General features: G+C 37.8%; 1 protein-coding gene across 3 annotated transcripts in view; it reads left to right on the forward strand.

Annotated features, from left to right (window-relative positions):
- Nucleotides 1–3160: 3160 nt before the first annotated feature.
- Nucleotides 3161–21411, forward strand: part of mdfi (MyoD family inhibitor) — a 30686-nt gene continuing 12435 nt past the window's right edge. Inside the window, exons 1-3 of one of the 3 annotated variants that reach the window (XM_015050304.1) lie at nucleotides 3161–3643; nucleotides 5491–5661; nucleotides 18973–19092. In XM_015050304.1, the coding sequence (XP_014905790.1) occupies nucleotides 5529–5661; nucleotides 18973–19092 (253 nt within the window). In that variant the 5' untranslated portion in view covers nucleotides 3161–3643; nucleotides 5491–5528. The remainder of the gene's footprint in view (nucleotides 3644–5490; nucleotides 5662–18972; nucleotides 19093–21411) is intronic. The other 2 variants (XM_015050311.1, XM_015050319.1) reach the window with 2 other exon arrangements.

Below are 21411 nucleotides of genomic sequence, written 5' to 3' on the forward strand. Positions count from 1 at the left end.
AGATGTGGATTTTTTTTCTAAATGTAAATCAAAATGTGTGTCAGGCACTTATATTCAGCCTCCTTTTGCTCTGATTCCAATGCAAATAATTTCCTCCAGAAGTCACCTGACTGGATCCACCTGTGTGTTATTTTAAGGCCTCGTTGATTTGTTAGACAATATCAGTGAACAAATATAATCTAATATATCAGAACAAACATCTTCCGTCAGAAAAGCTGGTCAGCAACGACGAGAAAATGATGAGAGCCACATTTAGAGCAGTTAGTTTGCAAATGATTTGGGACAGTAGTTTACCTCCCAGCAGGTCAGTAAAGACAAATATGCAGCCAGATCAACAATATAATAGTTTAGGCAGCCTGTAGGCTAATCTTTCCTTTAGATTTTTATCCATAACATTTTTTTTTTTCAATTCTCAATTGTACATTGCTTTGTAGTGGTGTGCCACATAAAATTTGAATATAATACTAACATTGGAAACAGTAATAGAATATTGTGGTGAGTCCTAAAACACGGAACGTCTTGTTTCTTTGTAATAATATTTGTATTCTGACCACAGGAACTTAAAGACACTGAGAAATGCCCTTTTAATCCCTCCCTGAGTAGTGAGTATACAATGTGCTCACTGCACCTTTTTTGTTTGTTTGTTTGTTTGTTTGTTTGTTTGTTTGTTTGTTTGTTTGTTTGTTTGTTTTAGCTATGGCTTGCCACTAACCAATAGCACAGAGCTTCAGTTTTCACCTGTTGAGTTGGCGAAAAAAAGCTGTTCCCGATTTATCAGTGTAATTAGGAAACTTTTCCCACAGACTTGGCTAATTTGAGGTGGTATGAATAACTATAAAGGACGTGATCTTTACAGACTCTAACATTGCTGGACTCTAGTCTCAAGTGTATAACAAAGCACAGCACCCATTCCAGTGAAAAGTGTGTGGAAATCTAAGTACACACCAACATTTAGAATGCAAAAGGGGGTGTACTTTTCTTTTCACCATAATTGTAAGTGCACTCACAGCCCCTGACAGCACGATGACATCAGGCGACTGAACATTAATGGCTTTGATCAGAGCTTGTGCAACTGGGTGAAATATGTGCAATAAAAACACCGTTTGGAAAAGCTGGAGACTCTGCAAGAAAAAGTGATAGTGTTAACAATATCCTGAATAAAATCTGATCTGATCTGTACTGGGTTTATGGTGGTTGTGTCATTTTTTTATTTTTTTTTTAAATTTCTAAATATTTAACACAATGACAACTGTTAAGTGTCTGACAGGTAAGCCCATGTATTCTTCACCAAGCAAATCCTCACACCGGCATTTCCTGCCACACAAGAAGGCGTCGTTGTGTGGCAGGATTGTCGAGAAGAGAGACACAGACAGTCAGAGCAGCGGGGCCCAGCTGCAGAACAAAAGCATCTTTGTGAATGATTGGAACCACATTTTACCCTCAAGTCTCTCTGCACACGCTCTTTCTCATGCTCGTTTTCTCACCACTAGATCTTGTACTTCTTAAAAGCACAGACAAACGGACCGAATTGTTAAGTAGCCTTTTGTAGAGGCTTGAGGATGCGTGTCAAGTTTTGCTTTACACTTTTACTCACAATAAAGTTTCTTCTTGTGTCCTCCTTGCTTTCTCTGTGTGTGGACATTTCGGGCATCTTTACTGTCTGAGCATGAGTTTTCACGCAGTCCGGTCAGAAGACCTTTAGGAAGGAGAGCAGGACTCAGTTCAGCCCTCTAGCATCTTGCTGTTTCTCAGTTGAGTCTCCCCTGAATCACCCCTAAACAAAAGGGTGGATTGAGAAACAGAAAGGAAGTTTATCTTTGAACAGTTTTCTCTGTGCTTAGCTTAAAAAAAAAAAGACATATTAAAATGTCCTGGCATTTCCTATTGCTTGTGATGCCATGCACTTTTTGGTCTCCACTACCTCTGGCTAAAGAGCAGGCCCACAGCACCACAGATTCACCATAATGAAGAGTGGGCAATACATGAGTTTGTCTTTTGTTTCATCTCAAACCCTTGTGTCTGTTGCTAGACAAACCAAGGTTAGTCTAATCTGAACAAAGCACATTATTCCAGTTAAAGTTTCAGTAGAGTTAAGCAGGCTTGACCATGTCTATGTTGCTGACAACAGAACAACAAAAGAAATGAGACAGCGGTTGCGCATAAAAGTGGGAAAGCATCTAATGTTTGCCACGGAGACTTGGTGATCCCAAGATGCCGCTCTTCGCTGCATGCCCAAGTAAGCTTTAAAGATCTGTTTTACCACCATGATCACTTCCCCTTGTAGCAATATGAGTGCTCCAGTTTAGTGGCCAGTGACCAAAAGAAATGATCGTGTCATGTCAAGCATGTAGGAGGGAAACTGAAAGTGATGGATCACCATATAAAAGTTCCAAGAAACTGATTTGCTGACAACAGTAAAGTGCGTGACAAGATAAAATCTTCAATTAGGTGCATTTTAAAGGGATATCAATATTTTGAACATGGTGTTTATTTAATAAGTATTAAAGCAGGATGCATTTTTTTTTTTTACATTTCTCAGGAATCATTTTAAGTATTTTTATACATCTTTACCTGGGCTTGTTATCACAAGCAGGTTTGTGATAACTGTTTTCTTTTTTCATTGTTATTATTTCTAAGAAATGTTGACTTTTTTTCTGTTGATGGACACCTGCTCCAACTTGTTTAATGCTGTTTTTTTTTGTTTGTTTTTTTTAAAGCGGTTACCTACTGTTTGCTTTTAAAGTGAAACTATTTTTGGCGGAACATAAGGGTATGAAAAACAAAAACAGCAGCATTCCCATAATAAACATTTAAATTACAGCGGATAACATTTGTACAATTTATCTCAGACAAAAAAAAAAAGGAGATCATGATAATTTTCTTGTATGTGTGTTAGAATATTTTCTATGGCGTAAGAATGTAGGAATGTTTACTATGCTGATAATAAACGCTTATACATTGTTGACAGCATTACTACTCCTGGAGACTAAACTGTTCATTATTAATGACAAAACATGCGGCTTCTGGACTTCAAATTTGTAATGAAAGCTTGTCTGTGTTAGTGCTCTGTCTGGTTCGTGTTAAAGGAGTAATTATATGACAGTACAGTTCAACCCAACTACTTTATTGCCTGGAGGAAGCACAATCACTGCTGACTGTAGTTTCCTGTCCAAAAGCAGGAGCAGCAGCAGCAACAGCAGCAGCACAAGTGAAAGGCTGACACAGTGGGTGTGAGAGGGGCGAAATAACAGAAAAGAGGATACACACCTCGGCTTGAGGTTATAATTAGCTTAGCTGTTTTCTCCAGGAGGAGCTGGACTTTCTCAGCAGTGGTCGAGCAAACCTGAAAACAAAGGTTTCTGCGGAGTCAAACTTCCCCACATCTGGTTTGCTGGAGGACGGGGCGAGCCGAAGCCAGGCGCTTTGGAGGCGGAGAGAAGACTATCTGTGCTGAAGAAAATGCTCTGTGTTTTGGTGCTTATATCACCTGTATGAACCGAGAAGAGTTTGTGACACCGCGAAGAGACCCAAGTTTGGAGAGAAAGAGGACTCCAGCGGAGCTCGAGGTCCAGCGAAGGAGATGAGATGAATTAGAACAATAAATAAACATTTTGGTTGCTTAAGTGTCGCAGACAGTGAGAAGGTAAGGCTGTGTTTTTTTCCCCCCCTCGTGCTTTTGTGAAGATAAAAGTAAGAAAAACTAAAGCTGAGTTCGGCCTCAGCATGCAGACACTCGCTTTTAATCAGAGCACAGACATGCAATCAAGGTAAACAAAATATCTGCCACATTTTGAGACTGTAGGCCCTGTAGGCTACATTTTCCCCGAATATAATAGTTTAACGCGCTTGCAGCTTCTCACGGAACGTGTTTAAATTTGGCACGTCGGACGAAGATTTTTCTTTTTTCCCTTAACTTTTACAAACGTTTCGCTATTTCAGAAGTTTATGGCCAAGCCTGTCGCGGGCTTTTGTGGCCGTATATTTGCGAACGTGGCTCTAATGAATGTCTTCTTTTTGAACGTTTATTTCCCTGAACTTCGCCGTGTATTGTCAAAACTTTTCGTAGGGCAGTGAGTGCAGCGTTGTTGCCACGGGAGCGCGCAAACAGCTGCCCAGCTGAGCTGATTTGACTGGTGGGGCGCGAGCCCGTTCCTTGGCTGCACGTGAGGCAGAACTACAGCGCTGTCTCGTATTTTGCCCGAGGCCTGCAAAAACTGGCGAACAAAACACATTTACGAGGAACCAGGCGAAATGTATCTTTAAACGGAACACTGCAAGTTCTCTTGTTTTAATGTATCCGCAAGGTAAATTGATAGGGTACTTAGGTGTTTTGCTAATTTACTAATTTGTTAGTCAAGTTAATTGCAGTGGTTGCAGCTCTTTGTTATTAACAGCTAACAAATTGCTATTTGATTCTCCGCCACCGATTGGACTAGAAAGTGAAAGGTTTATGAGTTAAACTAATAGACTAATATTATTTATATTAGTCACAACCTTTTACAGAATATAAACTAGATGTCATCATCCAGTTCAGAAATCAAAATTCTTAGATTTAAAACTAAATCGGACAACTGTAAACAAAACTCATTCATTAAAGTTAATGTGAAAGTTAATGAGTTTAATGTGAAGCTACTATATATTTTTATTAGCATATTTTAATGGACATTTCTTTAGAACATTTTATTCAGCACAGCAGGAAGGAAATGATATCCTTATTTTATTTGTAAAATTTAGTATATGTAGTAACTTCATAACAGAAATTGAAGTATTTTGTGTATTCAAAATATATATTCTTTTGAGGTAATATACAATGTTGTGTAATACTGAAAAATGTATTTTGAGCACTAAACTCTATAATATTCACTGAAAACCTACCTGGGTCTTCTTGAAAGAGTTCTGCAGTTACGTCATACTTGTAAAAAGGTTTTTAAATAAATGGGTTTCTCTCAGTGTTCAGTAGTTTTACTACACTAGATTTACTTTTCAATTGTTGCAGACTATTTTGAAATATCTATATAATTCCTCTCATATGCAGCCAAAAACTATTTACTGTCAGAACATGTAGTGTCATCGTGTTTCCTTATGCCTTCAAGGGTTTCTGAGAGTTATTTTTGGGCAAGTTGTGGTTGTGCATTGCTGCCATCTTCCAGCTAATGTTTATTTGATAAATTCGGTACAATTTGATAAGAATGAATAAAAATGTGTTTAGTTCAACTGAAAAAAGTTATGAAAATATATTAAATCTGAGGAAAATACATGGCAAGAAAACATGCCCTGTGAGCGTTTGCAGCAGACGTCAGACTGTATGCCTTAAGATGAATGGCAGAAAGATAAAAACATTACAGCTGGTTACTTATTTCAAAAGAGCTGATTGCATATCCATCTTTGTGGCCATTGCTCATACTGACGTCATGTTCAGATGTTGCATTTTTGATTTTTGATTCAAAGAGGTCATGTAACCCATTTGATCATATGGTCTTGTTGCTTCAGGCTCATTCACCTCCTCCCTGAACAGCAGGCCCACGCCCATGGATGAGGAGAGGAGTGCCACTACCACCTCCGCAGAGCAACCTGATAATGAAAACCCTGACCTGCCAGCACCAAGTTCACGCACAGAGAGTGAGAACAGCTCTACAAGTCCAGCCCCCTTTCCTGGTGAAGGTAAGAGACAAAACATCCCAGAGAAATTTGACAATTAATGGTGCATGTCCATTAATTTGGATATTATGAAGAAAGTATAACCTATTTCGGTAGTTAAAAAAATGAAACTAATTCATGTCATTCAGAGAGATATATTTCAAAAAAAGGTATTTCTATTAATTCATTGCAACACATTTAATGAGAATCAAAATTCACTATTTCAGAAAATGTGAACATTGCACAAGACCAATAAATAACTGATCTTTAACAAAGAAATGTTTGCCTACTGCAATGCATGCCCCTTTACCGTACAATATTGGCACTCAATCTTTGGTCAAAGTTTCTTTTGCTTAAATTACTACATCAATGGAGCGTTGTGTGGAGGTGATAGGCCTGTACCTCTGTTGATGGGTTAAGGAACCCCATGTTTTTTTCATTGTGGCCTCCAGTTTGTCTGCATTGTTGTCTCTTGTGTCTCATTTTCCTATTAATTTGTTCAGCAAACTCATTTCTGGTGAGTTTGCTGACCTGTTGCTCTCTGTGATACCATTGCCATTAAAGTAGGTATTTCAGGCAGTGTTGGGGATCCCAATTCCCCACTAGAACAGGAATTCAGCATCTCTGTGAAACTTGGCAGAAGAGTGAAGCGTTATGTTCCCTAACAGTGTTTGGTAGACATTCTGGTGACTTTTGATTTGAGGAAACAAACTGGACACCAGCAGGCGCCCTGCCTGAAATAAAAACCAGACTTTCATCTCAAAAAGAGGATTTTGGCCCAGCAGTCCAGGCAAACCAGACAAGACACTGATGTGTCTTATGAGTTGCTGCCCATGTCCTGGAAACATCCTCTCATCGCTGTGGTTATTCATATTACTTGTGCAACTTTTTTTTCCTCTCTACTTTCCTCTGTGGACAAGAAGCTTCTTGACCTTTTGTGTTTTACAATCCTCCCCATGATTTTATGCCATACAATTGTCATAATATACTATTTCTGTCATATACATAGAATTTTAACTGGTTGCATGTATTATCCTATCTTCACAAAGATTAATTTTATTAGCTCTGAGCCATAATATTGAAGATTAACTAACATAAATACTTGAAATACTTCACTCTGTGTCAAAGGAATCTATTTATGATATGGGTTAAATATTTTTTACAGGAATTTGAATGATAATTTTCTTGTCAATCTGCACTGAGGTGCGCTTGCATGTTTGATCAAGCCTTCATAAGCATTCATTCATTAATATGAATGCTTAAAAAGGAACAGAAAGCAGACTAGGCTTTTCTTTAAAAAAAAAAAAGAGAACAAGCAGAAACACATAAGAAAAAAAACTTCTCTAATTTGTTGTAGTGTCAGCAAAATAAAATAGAATGCAAAAATAATGAAAACAAAATTAAGTTTATTTCAAGAATAAAAATAATCACATATCAGCTTTTTGTACACAGACACAGCTCATGCCTCTTATTCCTCTGAAGACAATAGACATGATGTGAACATGCTTAGCAAAATTTTTGGGAAAAAAAACAACACCAAGTGGTGAAACATGAAGCTTTATTGGGCAGGTCCTTCTTTAGTTGGCTTGCATTTGGGTATGTGACTCACAATGACGCTGCTGCCTGTGGAGGTAGGAAGTTTATCTCTGTATGGTTGGATACACGAAGCAGCCGTGTGTTTTGTATAATGCTTTCTTTACAAGCCAGCCACATAATTTAAAGTTAATCTTTTTATCCACCTCTGTGAAAGGGTATACAGGTGGAAGTTTGTTTTCTTCTGTATGTAAAAAAAACAAAACAAAAAACAAATCCTACACTTTGGTAGCTTCTACCAAAAAAAAAAACATTCAGTGTTTTTCCTAGAAGTAATGGTGATTCATTAGGTCCAAGGCATTATCACTGACAGGCACAACAGTTGTGTATTCAGGTGACGTACCGCCTTGGATGATCTGTGGGGTCAGGACCAATTCAGCCCAGTGGAACACTGAAATGCCACAATGGGGCTCGTGGGAGTTAGAGAATGAACCCGTGACCCTTCCCTCTTTATGAGTTTTGTCATGCTAAGGGATGACTGACACGGTGGGGTGGGAACAGGACGATGTGGACTCAGCTCAGGGCTGTTATGTGTCTGAATGACTCACCCAGGATTGGCCAATTATGGTTCAAGTTCAATCAAGTTTTGCAGAGAAAACAACTGCACTAAGTGTGTATCAGGGTGCAGGTCTTATGAGGTAATTAGTATAGGTGTGGTTTACAGACAGGGTAGTGTGCAGAGATTTAAGTGGCCTGTTGTCACGGGAACCTGCCGCAAAAATGTTTCATAGCTGCTGCATGTATTTTATAGTGTTTTATATTTGTTTTTGTTTGCTTTTTAAAGGCACCATACGACTCAGCTGGCCATGATTAGGGCAGAGAATATTTTCGCATCACATTGACAGCACTGTGGTTAACCGCTATGAGCATAAGTATGGTATCAAAGTCAATGATGATTCCTCAGGACCTTTACAGTAATTAAACATGTGGATTGTGCCCAAACATGCTGTCTTTCCTGTGCTATTTTTACCTCTGGGTGCTCCTCAGCGAGTAAAGACAGAGTTAAGTGTAGATTCTTTTACCTCCACAATGTGTGTGTAGATCACAGTTAGTAGGTGAATCAAGGTGAAGGAAAGATTGATGAAGCCAAACCAAACTGTGAGCAAGGCCACAAACATATCTGACATTTCAAGCAATCCTTCTTACAACATAAAAAAGGGGTATAAAAGGGATGTGTATGTTAGGGTGTAAGCAATAGTAGTTTCACAAGAACAAGATATATTTAGGAATAGATTATGATTTTTAGTGTAGAGTTATTAACTTTATGTTTTATTAGTATAAATAGTCTTTAATTAGTCATTCTATTTTTGACTATATTATATGTTAACGTCTGTCTAGACTCAATAAAATTCTATTCAGGCTTTTATGTAGTACCAGTTTACAACAAATGCCATCTTAAGGCACTTTGCAAAACAAATAAATCAGATTTATATACAGGCATGTATAATTAAATCAGTCCAATTATATATTTTGTAGGTCTGCTCATTTGGGGACTGTCAGAGTCTGACTCGAGGTCAATTCTGTCTCTGTTTGATCTTTGTTAAGTTTTTCTTCACTTGAGTTGTGTTCCTTAGAATAAAAATATCCAAAAATTTGATATTATGTTATGGAAATCCGTGATTCATTTCACGGCTTCATATTTAGGCTTGGCATATTGTTAGTCCAAGAAATAGACAAATCAAAAAGCAGATGCTTTTGTTGCAACAAATTGACGCCACTCTGACACACAGGGTTGGGGACATTCTTTCACAAATATTTGTTATGCCTTTATTTGAGATCCACTTTTTGCAGGTGATCTGTCTGTGACTGTTTATGTTCACACCCATTGTTAATTTGTCTCTGCTATGAGTTTGAGCTATGACACAGAGGTAGTAGCATTAGCATAAAGCAGGCGTTTATAATATGCTTTGCAAGTTGCATACCTCCTGGTTCCCAGATAGGAGTATTTTCCAGACAGAAGAAATTCCTTCTTCATTAGTACAGGACCAACATTTTGTTGTGTCTGTGTTGATAGATTTGTGCTTCTCTTGCTTGTTGAGAGAGTTGCTGTCACTTAAACAGGAAGATACAACGAGGCAGTATGTGTGTTTAACAGGAGCCTTTCACCACATGCTAAGCTCCTCTGGTCTCTTTTATGAACAATAATTATCCCACCATTCTCTCTCTATTTCCCTTTCTGTCTCAACTTTTCTTTCTAAATGGCTTTTCTTTTATGTCTGTTTTACTCATCAAACAATGTCATTTATATAAAAAATGACAATTTTAATGAATACAGCTTTGAGCTCCCAGTATAAGAGTTATGACTTAATTAGGGTCATTATCACAGGTTGAAGATGTCGGAGGTCAAACAAAGAAAGAAAGACCCCTTCGGATCACTGTTTTGTCACTCTTTAAAACCGATGTAACAAAGTTGGCACTGGATCAACGATAAAGTATTTGTATTGTCAGAAAGTTTGGACTTCCACTAGGCGACCTCCCACATGACGGAGACGCATTGTGAATCAGCTGCACTTCATCTCCTGTCATGATATACTAAGTCATAACTTTGGGGCATAGCAATCAAATATGATCAACTCATTCAACAACAGAGCAGAAATAGGTGGCGTTGAGAATACCTGTTGTAAAGCACTAGCTACAGGTTAGCTGTTTTTTTTTTTTTGTTTTTCTTTTTTCATCTGATTTTATTTAATTGTGAGTAGGAATGCACAATATATTGACATTAACAATGATATCGGTTGACATTACTCTTTTTTTTAAATATATCAGTATCTGTCTCATAAGTAAAACAGAGCTGATATTATTAATCAATAGTTTATTTACATCTGGTTGCTATTTGTGTATGTGATCTTACTGGGGGTGGAGGTTGGCCTTGTGGTATTTATTTGGGCAGTGATAATGATATAGCAAAGGATTGTGGGATGTTTAACTGAAGCAATGCAATGTCAGTGGCATGTGGTTGATTTTCCATGGTGTTTCTTGCATTTGTGGGAGGGACTTAACAACGTTATGGTTTTTTTTTATGAAACCTTTTTTAGGTTAATGTGCATATTATAGATTATTGGAAAGCTAAGAATCCAAGTTATATGTACTTCAATAAAATACTTCTTCCACAAAAAGTCTTATATGCACAATCTAACATACTCTGCCCCTGACAACTTTCAGAATTTCATTCAGATGTATCAATTTCTCACAAAGTCTTCATTATAATTTCCTTTAGCATGCATTTAAAAAGTGTTTTAAGTGTTTTTGGTAATAAATAAATAAATAAATAAATAAATAAATAAATAAATAAATAAATAAATAAATAAATGCAAGAAATTTTAAAGGAGGTGGAGGAGAGGAGAGGAAGTATTATTGACTTTTTTGAGCTTTTATTCCCTAAAATTGAAATTATTAGTACACCTGGCAGTTTAAAATGTAAAATTATTTTTATTCAACCAAGATGTTTTTTTCCAGATTTGAAATGAGATAGACTTCTCTCAAAAACAGTAATAAAAAAATGTAAAATATAAAAAACATATCTATTTTAATTTATATCTAATTAAAAACAGCATGTCACGTGTAAATGTGGCCAAATAGGCCATCTGTTGTTGTTGAAAGAAATAAAAAAAAAAAATCATCACCTCTAAAATCTTTATGTTTATGCATATAACATATAAATGTTATTGTGACATGCTTCAGATTTTCTCCTGCAACACATACCCTGAGCAATTTAAAGGGGCTTTTGTATGTTTATATGAAGTAAGAGTATGACAACTTGTACTGTATGTTCAAATAACACAGCTGCATTGTGGGTGGTTCGGAGCAGCCTTTCTCCACCCTTGTAATTTATCCTGCCACTGATGTAACCAATATGCCTATGTTGAGAAGGTATTTATTTAAGTGTTTCTATTATAGTTACGTTGTAATGTAACCATAAAAAGCAGTTTAGTTTCAATAAACTCTTTAGTGCAAAGGGCAAATTGACAACCATGCTAAAATTATTATTTTTAAAGCATATGTCCTCTTTATTCTTAACATGACTGAACCATTTATGCATATATTTGCAGTATCTTGTATGTTTCTGCTCTTTGCTTCAGTGTGTGGATGTGGCTGTTTCCTCACTCATCCCTTTTTTTATGCCTGAGGTTTGTTGAGCCTTGTGTCTAATTTGGTTTCCTGCAGAGATCAAAATAAACCAGGAAGAGTTTGAGGAATTTTTACTGCATATTTGAACAACAAAAATGAGCATACTGTATTTTCCTCTACCACCTTACAAAAAAAATCAGAGCTCAGAACCTTGTCTTGCTTTTGCAATAGCTGCTTTGGTGGCCTGTCCAGTCTCGTTTTCTCCCGCTTCCGAGTGTGTCTCTATAAACTAACAGAAAATTATCTGTTTTTTCACTTTTCACACTTTTAATCCAGCACCTCTGTTATGAAATACAACACAGACATAACAGTTGTAGTCAGCATCCGTCTGCATGTGCTTTCCTGGCTTATCGGGATACTTTTGTAGTGTAGACTTGGGTGACTAAAACGATAAGCAAAGTGAAAACTGTTTGTGTTCTCAGCTAAAAGTCAAATATGTTTTTTCACAGATCTAGGGGTCTGGGATGGTTATCCTTTGTGATTGGCACAGACAACATTTTCAGACATAAGAGAAATGTCTTATCTTGGAACATCAGATTTCACGTTTATGCCTGTTGTAGATCTCCTGTCTGGTATTTTTCAGTTACGCTAACATCCCACGTGGTTAAAGAAAAGTTTATAAAAAATGTAGAGTATATATTTTTTTATTTCCCACTCCCATTTACATCTGCCAAGTGGTGCAGCCAAGAAAGGACTCTACTTCTTCTTGATTAAATTGGCTGCCCCTTAGTCAGAAACAAATTATTTGATATTAAAGCTATGCACCTATGTGTGGCCTGCCATATATTTTCAAGCTTTCAAGATGATTTCAGCTTTTATCTTTTAGAGGTCTTTGACGTAGTAATAATAAATATTATTTTTACTTATATAAATCTGAACAACAGTACATTGTCTGCAGTAGTGGTAAGAATGTTCCTCTTTCATATGGTTAGATTTTAATTCTGCATTTGGAAAGCTGGATGTGTAAACCTCTTTCTTGAAAGATTGAACTTGAGAGTTTCACACAAATCTGAAGTAAAAATAACAACTATGTTGATCTTATAATATTCACTTTAAGTTACACGACTTAGATGATGACCAAAAATATGGGTATAGGAGGATCGCTGAAAGTAGCTTTGCTTGAATAGGGCGGCTTGGCTGTGAGATAGGAACTGAAGGAGAGCTCAGAATTAGGCTGCTGCCTCTTCACATGAAAAGAAGCCACAAGATTAGGCATCTCATTTACATGCCTGAGGTTCAACTTCCTTTGGAGTTACTGATGGTGTATCCAGCATGTAGAAGGGCCAGTGGTAGATTGAGACATTACTTCAAGAATTACAAATCTCACCAGGAAATGAGAGGTTTTAGGATCTTTGAAGGCGACTAGGCACACAGCAGGAAAGTGGAGGAATCTGCAAGCAACCCTGTTTAACCTTTCACAAGCTGAATTCACGAAACATAAAATCTGCCTGATCAGGGTAAGAAAATAAAGCACAGACTACTCAGACTGCAAGGCTCCATTCACACTAATTAAAGAGTGTTCTATTGTTTTCAGACGTTCCAAGAACAATCAGACTTTACAGCAGTTTTGTAGACCTGTTTTCAGAGTTAAAGGAAGCATAAGTCTATTGACCTTTCAGTTGTCGATTCACAGGTTTCTCCGTTGTGCTTTTCAGGATATTCTACATGGCTGTTATTACAGATATCATGACTGTATTTAAAGGTTTCCACACAGTCTGCAGAATTTTCCTCAAGGTATTTTTAATATTTTATAATTTTCTGTCCCTCAACCACCTGTTTAAGCTTTGTGGCACAGAGAAGGAAGAATAATCAGTATTTTCATCATTTCATCCTACACAGTAATTTTACCCTCGCCACGCTTTAAGCAAATATGTAAAGCATGGTGAGTTTTTGTTGCAGCAAGAGCAGCTCTAGGATGCCATAGGAATTGCAGTCGCAGTGCCAGAGGCGTCACAATGACTTACTTGATGTGGTGCCAGTCTAGTGTGGTTGTGGCTAGATTGGCACGAGACCAGTCCTCCTTCAAATTCTCTGATGAGCAAATTACACCAATGCATGCAATGCCTGCATGCTGTTGGATGTGCCTCCCCTGCTGCTACCAGGTTCCTCCTTCAGACATACTGCCACCATGATTTTACCACAGAGATTCAGGAAATTCTCAATCTTTCCTGCATAACGACAAGTGCACAGCTTCCCTAATCTGGGCTGCATTAGGGATCTCTTTGCACTTCTCATTATGCAGGATGGAGAATGATAGACCTCTCAGAGACCCCGCAGGGACCATCCAGGTTCTTGCTGAGAGTAAGATCTGGCACAGACTTTAACATGACGATAAATTATGACAAGTGCAAACCATTTTGAAGTTAAATCTATTGATTCCTTTTGGTTTAATCTGATTTATTTATTTGCATTTATTTATTTTGGCTGCTAATGTCTTTGCCAACACTTTCTTATAACACTACGTTAATATTACAGCTTAAAATAGCACCTTATTCTTTACTGTGCTTGTGTGGTGTATAGCTGTCATGTAAGTGGCTGTGTTTTCTCAGGGCCCAGAGGAGACAAAGACACACAGTTAAATTACCCAAAAGCCTGTTCATCTGCAGACAGTTTTTTGTCTTTAATGAGCTTACACGTCTTCTTTCTCTCACTGTAATCTCTGATTCTGGACATATTCCAATGCAGCACTCAGTGTGTGTGTGTGTGTGTGTGTGTGTGTGTGTGTGTGTGTGGGAGTGTGTGTGTATGTGTGCGCATGCTTCTGTTTGCTCTTGGCAAGAGTGCAGCCTAAGAATTGCACCCTTTTTTCTTTTCATTTCTTTGTCTATGTATGCATGATTATTTGCTGACGGGTAGTGAAAGAGCCCACACCGCTTCTCTAGCTGGGTGTTCCTTTTGTTTCATAATTTTTTTTCTTGATAAAGATCTTAGTAGTTGCACATAGTTCGAGTTGGTTTCAGTGTTTACTGCTGGCCACAGAGTTAGTGTGGCATCTTATCTTATACTTCGTGATCTGTGGCTAAACCTTCAATTCAAATAAATTATTCAAATTCTTAAAATATCTAAATTAGAACTCTAATTAGCAGCAGTGGATGTGCATATATTCAGATTTTTTTTTTTAATGAGTTAGCTTGTGCATAAAAAATACAATAAAGTGCAACTTGGCCCAAATAAAACCCAGAGGCGCTCTCTTGATACAGGCAATGTAAGATTTTGTGTTTAGGTCTAAAGTGTTTAAACAAATCCAGCTGAAAAGTCCCACACCACAAAATAAATGTTTTACTTAATTACCACCTGTGGTGTATTTGTGTATGCCTAATTCCTTCTTTATAAGTGTTAAGAAAGTCCATATATATGGTTCCTGTTGACACCTCTTTCTACCTGCACTCCAGGATTATTCGGTTGTCGTGAATATTTGCACGTTTTGTTACATTAGAACCCCAAATTTCAATGTATTTTATTGAGATTTTACATGATAGACCGTCGCAAAGCAATACAATTTTGGTTTTCAAATGTTTTTTTTCACAAATAAAAATGAAAAAAAATGTACAATGCATTCAGCTTCAGCTCTTTTAAAATGCCACCTAATCAGTAAATAGGGTCTAGTTTAACTTCAGTTTCACTGCAACTGGTCTGTGATAGTCTCAGAAGTTTGTCAGAGAACATTAGTGAGCAGGGAAGATTGAATCAGTTAGTCTATTTAACAATGTATGAGGCTTTGAACATTTTATGAACCACTGTTCATTCGGCTCTGCAAGCTGCAGATTCAGAATAAATTAGATGTAAGTCAGTAGTAATTAGACTAAAATTGAACTTTTGGCCTTAATGAAAAGCATTAAATGATTTGGGAGAAATTCACTTTCCAGGAGGAAAGCAACCCTTAAACAAGAATCGCAGGTTTTAAAGTTTATCCATGTGTTAGAAGGGCCAAGTAATAAAACCAGACCTAAATTCATATTAGATCTCAGTCTAATCTGTGACAAAACTTAAAAAATTGATGTTAACAGATTCTTTAACTATTAAAGAAAGACGAACGGGCAAACAAGTCAGTCTGTTCATCAGCACAGAAATACCACAAACATTTGGAGTTATAAATGCAGATGGTTCTCAAACCATTTATTTAGAGGTGATTAAATACAAATATATGTCACACTTATAACATTTTTATTTATAGAGAGATTTAAAAACACAAGTTTTTTTCTTTTCAATATTAGCTTTCAAGATATGATTTTGCATTTTCCACTTTGAGTCAAAATGCTACAATAAAAAGATTTTGTGAAGAATTGGCAAAACTGTTTTAGACTTCATTTAAAAGGTTCTCTAAAACGTTTGCAGATGTATTCACAGCCAAAGGTGGTTCTACTGAGCTATGACATTAAACCCCTACAAAACACATTGACATTTGTGGGTGTTATTAAACAAAATGTGAATGAGAAGCTTAGAAGGTAATTTTCAAAGCTGTAGAAAGAGTTTTAAGGGGAATGGGAAAGGAAACAAACAGAAAAACGTCTGAATGGTTTTCTGAAAAACAAGCCCATTTTATCTGAGAAGCAGCAGGATTTTCTCCCCTGCAGCTGTTGCGGGATATGTCAAACCGTTTGCCTTCTCATCTAAATAGTGTCAGTGTGTATGTTGTGTGTTTGAACTAATCAATACCCTGTGGGATACATATGCCTTTGTTTTAATGGTTAATTGTTTACTTGGAGGATTGCAGTTCCTTTGAGTCACCCCTCTAAGGCTCCTGACACGCGTACATACACCGTATTGCAGCTACACATCAAAGAGACGTCAGTGCATGGTCACAAACAAGCACACATGTTCATCCTAAAACATAAACACACAACCCGTTCTCTATTGCTCCCGTCTGATTTTGATTAGTCTCATCGTTTTCAGATCTCAGAAATGGCCCAGAGGTTGAGTGGGTTGGTGGGTTTGTTGTTGGTGCCAGCACGCAACTGGTTGAAGGGGAACTTGAATGGCACCACAGCTTTGGTGGTAAAGTGCTCAGGCTCAACAATTGTGGTTTAAATGTTTACAAAAACAAAGCTGTGCATAGAAATACATGGCATAATTTTTTCACGATTGTATATGAACATTTTTATAGTTGTTCTTTGCTATAAAAACTTTAGGACATTTTTTTGTCATCCTCCTGTTGCACTGAAAAGAAAGAAAGAAAGAAAATCAACTAACAAGCACTTGTATTTTTTTTTTCATTTCAAATCTACATAAAAAGTTTTTAATAGCTCAAAAATCAGAATTATTCTTTTGCATCCATTAGTTATCACAAAACACTGTCCTCACGTCAGAGACAAGATCTGCAACATAATGACAAAATGTTTGTGTGAAATGAAATTACATCAGTCTTTAATAGCACTTTTCAATCCTCAAAGGATTCTGAAAGATGCTTTACAATGAAATCAGTCATTTCCATTCACAGACACATTCACACGCTGATGATGGCAAGTTACAGCAAATACATCAAGTTCACATATCTTGGAAAAATAAAACAATTCTTAGCATTCTCTTTAAAGACTAATAAAACATTACTAAATGAGTAATATTTGCTCATAATTCTGTTAAATGTCTCACAGACAAAAGCACTGTTCTCACCGCATTATTGTTTCTGCTAAATTTGTGGGAAAAATTACATTACAGTGCTCAGAACAAACAAAGTAGTTGTCATTGTTTATAAAAACAATTTTCTTGTATTGTAGAATAATTTCTGATGCAATTAAGAAAACCACATTTCAATTAAAAACAACATGTGGTAGTATTTTTTTTATTTTTAATCTGGAATTTTGTTATTTTTTACACTATATGCAGCATTGAACATATTCATTATAGTCAAAGCTTTTTCATTTTTTGTTAGAATTTTTTGTAACCAATATTTAGCCATACGGTTATAATTTTTCTTTTGCTCATACTTATTTTAGTTAGTTAACATTATGTTTAAGTATAAACATAATTACAAAAACATGCCTTCTATAACCTGCCAGTTGTTCCTTGCAAGTCTGTTTATTTTGTTTAGCTTTTGGTCTCTTATCTTTTGCAAATTTGCAAAAAATAAAATAAAATAAAATAAACTTCCCTCAGCTAAAGTTCATGGATTCCAGCGCAGCTGTCTTGTTTGTGTAAATAGGAAGAATTGGCATTCAAGTAACGATTTGTTCTCGCCTTTGCTCTGTGTCATGTTTGCACAAGACACTGACAATAGACTGCGTCTCAGGTCTGTTTCACAACACAGTCTGTGTTTCATGGATCTCAGATTGTGTTGCAACACTGGTAACCTCTGGCGTCATTAATATTTAGTTTCAACAGTGATACTGGGCAAAATGCACAACGTAGAAATTTACTTCAGGTTTTGTAACATTTTTATGTACTGGGCTGTTTTAAATGGACTAAAGTCAACATTGCTTTACTATTTTAAGTTGTCGTTAGCACGGTTGCCTTGCAGCAGTAAAATTCTGGGTTTGAATCTTAGTCAGAGGCCTTAACTCATTAGAGTGTGCATGTTCTCCTTCAGCATACGTTTTCTCTTCCCCACAGTCCAAAGACATGCATGGTAATTTATCGATTCTCACTGCATTACCCTTATGTCCGACCGTGTGTGCGTGGTTGTTTGTTCTGTTCGTCTCTGTGATGGACTTGCAATATTCCTACGATGCCTATAGACAGCTGGAGACAGGCAACAGCCAGAATATAAATGACTGTTGGCTAAAAGTGAAATAGCCACAAGTCTTCAGGTTCTTCACAGGGCCTCTTGAAAATGTGTGCATCTCAGCCTCTTCAGAGATGATGTGCTCTGCCAAAATAGTGTCTATCAGCCTATTGAATTAATTCAAATGTGCAGAGGAATGTGAAATTGAGAGTACGGGGAAAAGCCAGGGGACATGTAGGAGAGGACAGATAGAGAAGTGAGAGAGCGGATAGAGTAAATAAACATAGCCGGGAAGTGTTGAGTCCACGCACAGGACGTGGCTCGGTTTGTGTGTGTTTATCAAGCCCAGCTGGCTCCCATTTACCCAGGAATGAGTCTGCACCTCTCAGAGGCCTGCGCCTGCCTCGCTTTGAAGGCCCCTGTGTTGTCTCTGTGTGTTTGAAAAAACCGTCTTCATTAGTGGACTGTATGGTGTCTCTGAACACATACAACCTGTAATATTTACTGCAATGTGTATCACGTGGATGTTCTCTTATGTGTACATTTTGAACATATATTTATTCCCCAACTCAAACAGACACACACACACACTCACGCACACACGCACGCACTCACTCGGATCAACACAGATTTCACAAGCTTTCACATAGACCCCTAAACAGCCACAAGGGGTTGGATTTAACTGCTTCCAGATGGAGGCTTAGGACAGAGCACTCTCCAACACAGACAAAATCTGGCTTTGTCGAAGTCAGCAAAACTACTCTCTTCTAATTAATTAAGTGCTGGTAGATGGGAAATGATGGAAATAGCTTTCCTGTGGATGTTTAATACGAAATAAAATTTGGAATCTAAGAAGGGATGCAAACCCACTCTATCTAAAATAGATATTTTCTGCATTACCCTCTGTTTTTTAAATGCTTAACTGTATATACCTGTTTGTGTGTTTGTTTTTGCAGATGAGGTCTACACCTACACTGAGCCTCTCATATTGAGGGTGAATGGCACCCCTAAAAGATTATTAGATGGCGAAGGTGATGGAGGTAGTTGCAACACGACACCCAACGACAGCATTACATGTGAGTAACTGAGCAACTTCATCAACACACACACACACACACACGCACGCACACACGTGCACACACACACACACACACCCCCATTGAGACACGGTCAGAGAGAGAGAGACTGATCAGTTCAGTTTCCATTACTGATGGCTCTTCAGATGAGTCATATTATCCTGACCTTTAACTGATACAGTCGCACACCCCAGAGAAATAGGTCAGGTATTCACACACACACAGTTAATGTTTTGTACACGACCAAATCTCCACCCAGGTCTGAGCTTTGAGGTTTATGTGCAGAACTGTTGACTTTTCCAGTTTCCTCTGAATGATCTTTCTTCCTGCCTTTTCTCTTTTGGAAATGGATAGTTAGGGTGTCAGCATTTCCCAGACTTTACTAATCATTTAAGGTTCACTGGACGTATTGGTCAGTCAGATTATAGATAACGAAATAAGGGGGGGAAAATGCAAAGTCCTGATGACTAATTAAGCGAGCCTATTTCCCTGGCTTCTGCCTCCCATTAATCCCATTCTGTTGAGAACTTTATTTACACAGGGGCCTTTTCAGGATTCATTCATGAGCAAACTGGATTAGAGGCCACTGAAAAATTCCTGCCTCAGGATATTTTGCAACTCTTTTTTCAGCTATGGAGTGCATGCAGGAAGATGGAGGCACTCTTAAAAATAATAGCAGACTCACACACTCATTCATTAAGCAACCAACACTCTGCTTCCTGTTTATTTTGTTACATACTTCTCTTCACTACAGGCAAATACAGTTGATATTATAGTGTCTTGAAAGGTATCCTCCAGCGCTGCAATGAAATGGTTTACTCTTCATCCAGTCTGATCCAGTGGTTTGCAACATCAGAAAAAGTTGAAAAGTTTAAGGTTAATATTCTTTAAGGGTGGGGCTGTTTGCTGAGCAAGTTTGATTCAAGGTAAATTGACTTTGGGAACATTCCTGCTGTTTGGCCATTGTTTGATCTAAAAGGAGAAAAAAGTACTTGGCCATTTTTCTCTGTGTTCTTACCTTGCTCCAAATGTCAGCAGGCTCTGGAATAACTTCTTATTTGCATTTGTTAAAGAATCCCAGGTTTTGTTTCTCCTTTTTTATTCTGTAGAGCAGTTTCTGTCTGTCCTGGCCGAACCAAATTTTCCACTTTTAATGAAACATATTTATTTTATTTTGCATACGTTCAGTCTTCTTCATCAGATCTCCACGAAGCCTCATCTCCCTTTCTCCATTCACTAACGAGAGGCATCAAAAATCCAAGCTTTCTTTAAACGCTTTATATCATCAACCACCATCACTGGCTTTTCTTTCTCAAATTACAAGTCTTGTGGTTTTGTCTCGGTCGTGGAGAGACAGCGACTGTCTTCCTCGCTTTGATGTGCAGTGACAGTCGGATTTCTGAACCCGAGCCAAAGGCTTCGCACGTCATGTTGTGCCTTTACTCCACCGCATTTATTTTTCGTGCCTTCATTTTCAAATAAGACTTCTCAACCTTACTCTTAACCTGGTCCTGCTATGTCATTTATCCCTTCAGAAGACAAGACTGCACAATAATAACACCCTCAAAAATCGAACAAAGTTGTTCTCATGCTTAGCCGCTAACCCTACAGCATGGTGAAAAAATGTAAATCCTCCTCCATGGCCTGAATTCGTCCTTCCTTCTCTTCTTTGCACAGAGAAGAAGAGAGATAATTTAAGTGAGTGAGTGGTGATTGAAAGGAGGAATTTAGGGGCGAGGAAGGGGTTGCATAAGCTGTCATCTGAGTATGTGTTAGAGAGCTGGAGCCCGGGATCTTTTCTTTGAAACCGAGGCCAACTATAGGTGACATCATAATAGCTAGTTTGTGCTAACTGAATAACCAGCATTTCAGACAGGAAGTGGATAAATGGATAAGTAGGTGAACACAGCGTTCTATGAATTAAGTGGATGAGTGAATGTCTACCCTGGTTCTCCTGCCTCTACCTGTCCCATCAGCGCTTTGTCTCCACTTCAGATTCTTGGCTAAACGCTTTAAAGCCAGATTTTTTTTTTCTTTTTCATGCTTTTTCTCTGCGTCATTTTGTTTCCCAATGTGAAATAAGTGAAATCCACCCGCTCCATGTGTTCTTCTGGAAAGGTTATCCAACTATCACATAATGCGCGTGTTACGGTCCGCACAGGACACACAACATAAGGACCAATTTACATAAAACAAAAGGTTTTATTCAATCCGAGGCTGGACATAGAGGTACTGGGGAATCGTGGCAAAATAAACAAAAGTGTGGGAGCATTCACGAACCAGCCAGCAGTTGACCGTCGGATTCGGGCCGCTCCCCTC

The sequence above is a fragment of the Poecilia latipinna genome, unplaced genomic scaffold (genome assembly GCF_001443285.1).
Source record: "Poecilia latipinna isolate Pla-1442-1.1 unplaced genomic scaffold, P_latipinna-1.0 Scaffold48, whole genome shotgun sequence".
NCBI lineage: Eukaryota > Metazoa > Chordata > Actinopteri > Cyprinodontiformes > Poeciliidae > Poecilia > Poecilia latipinna.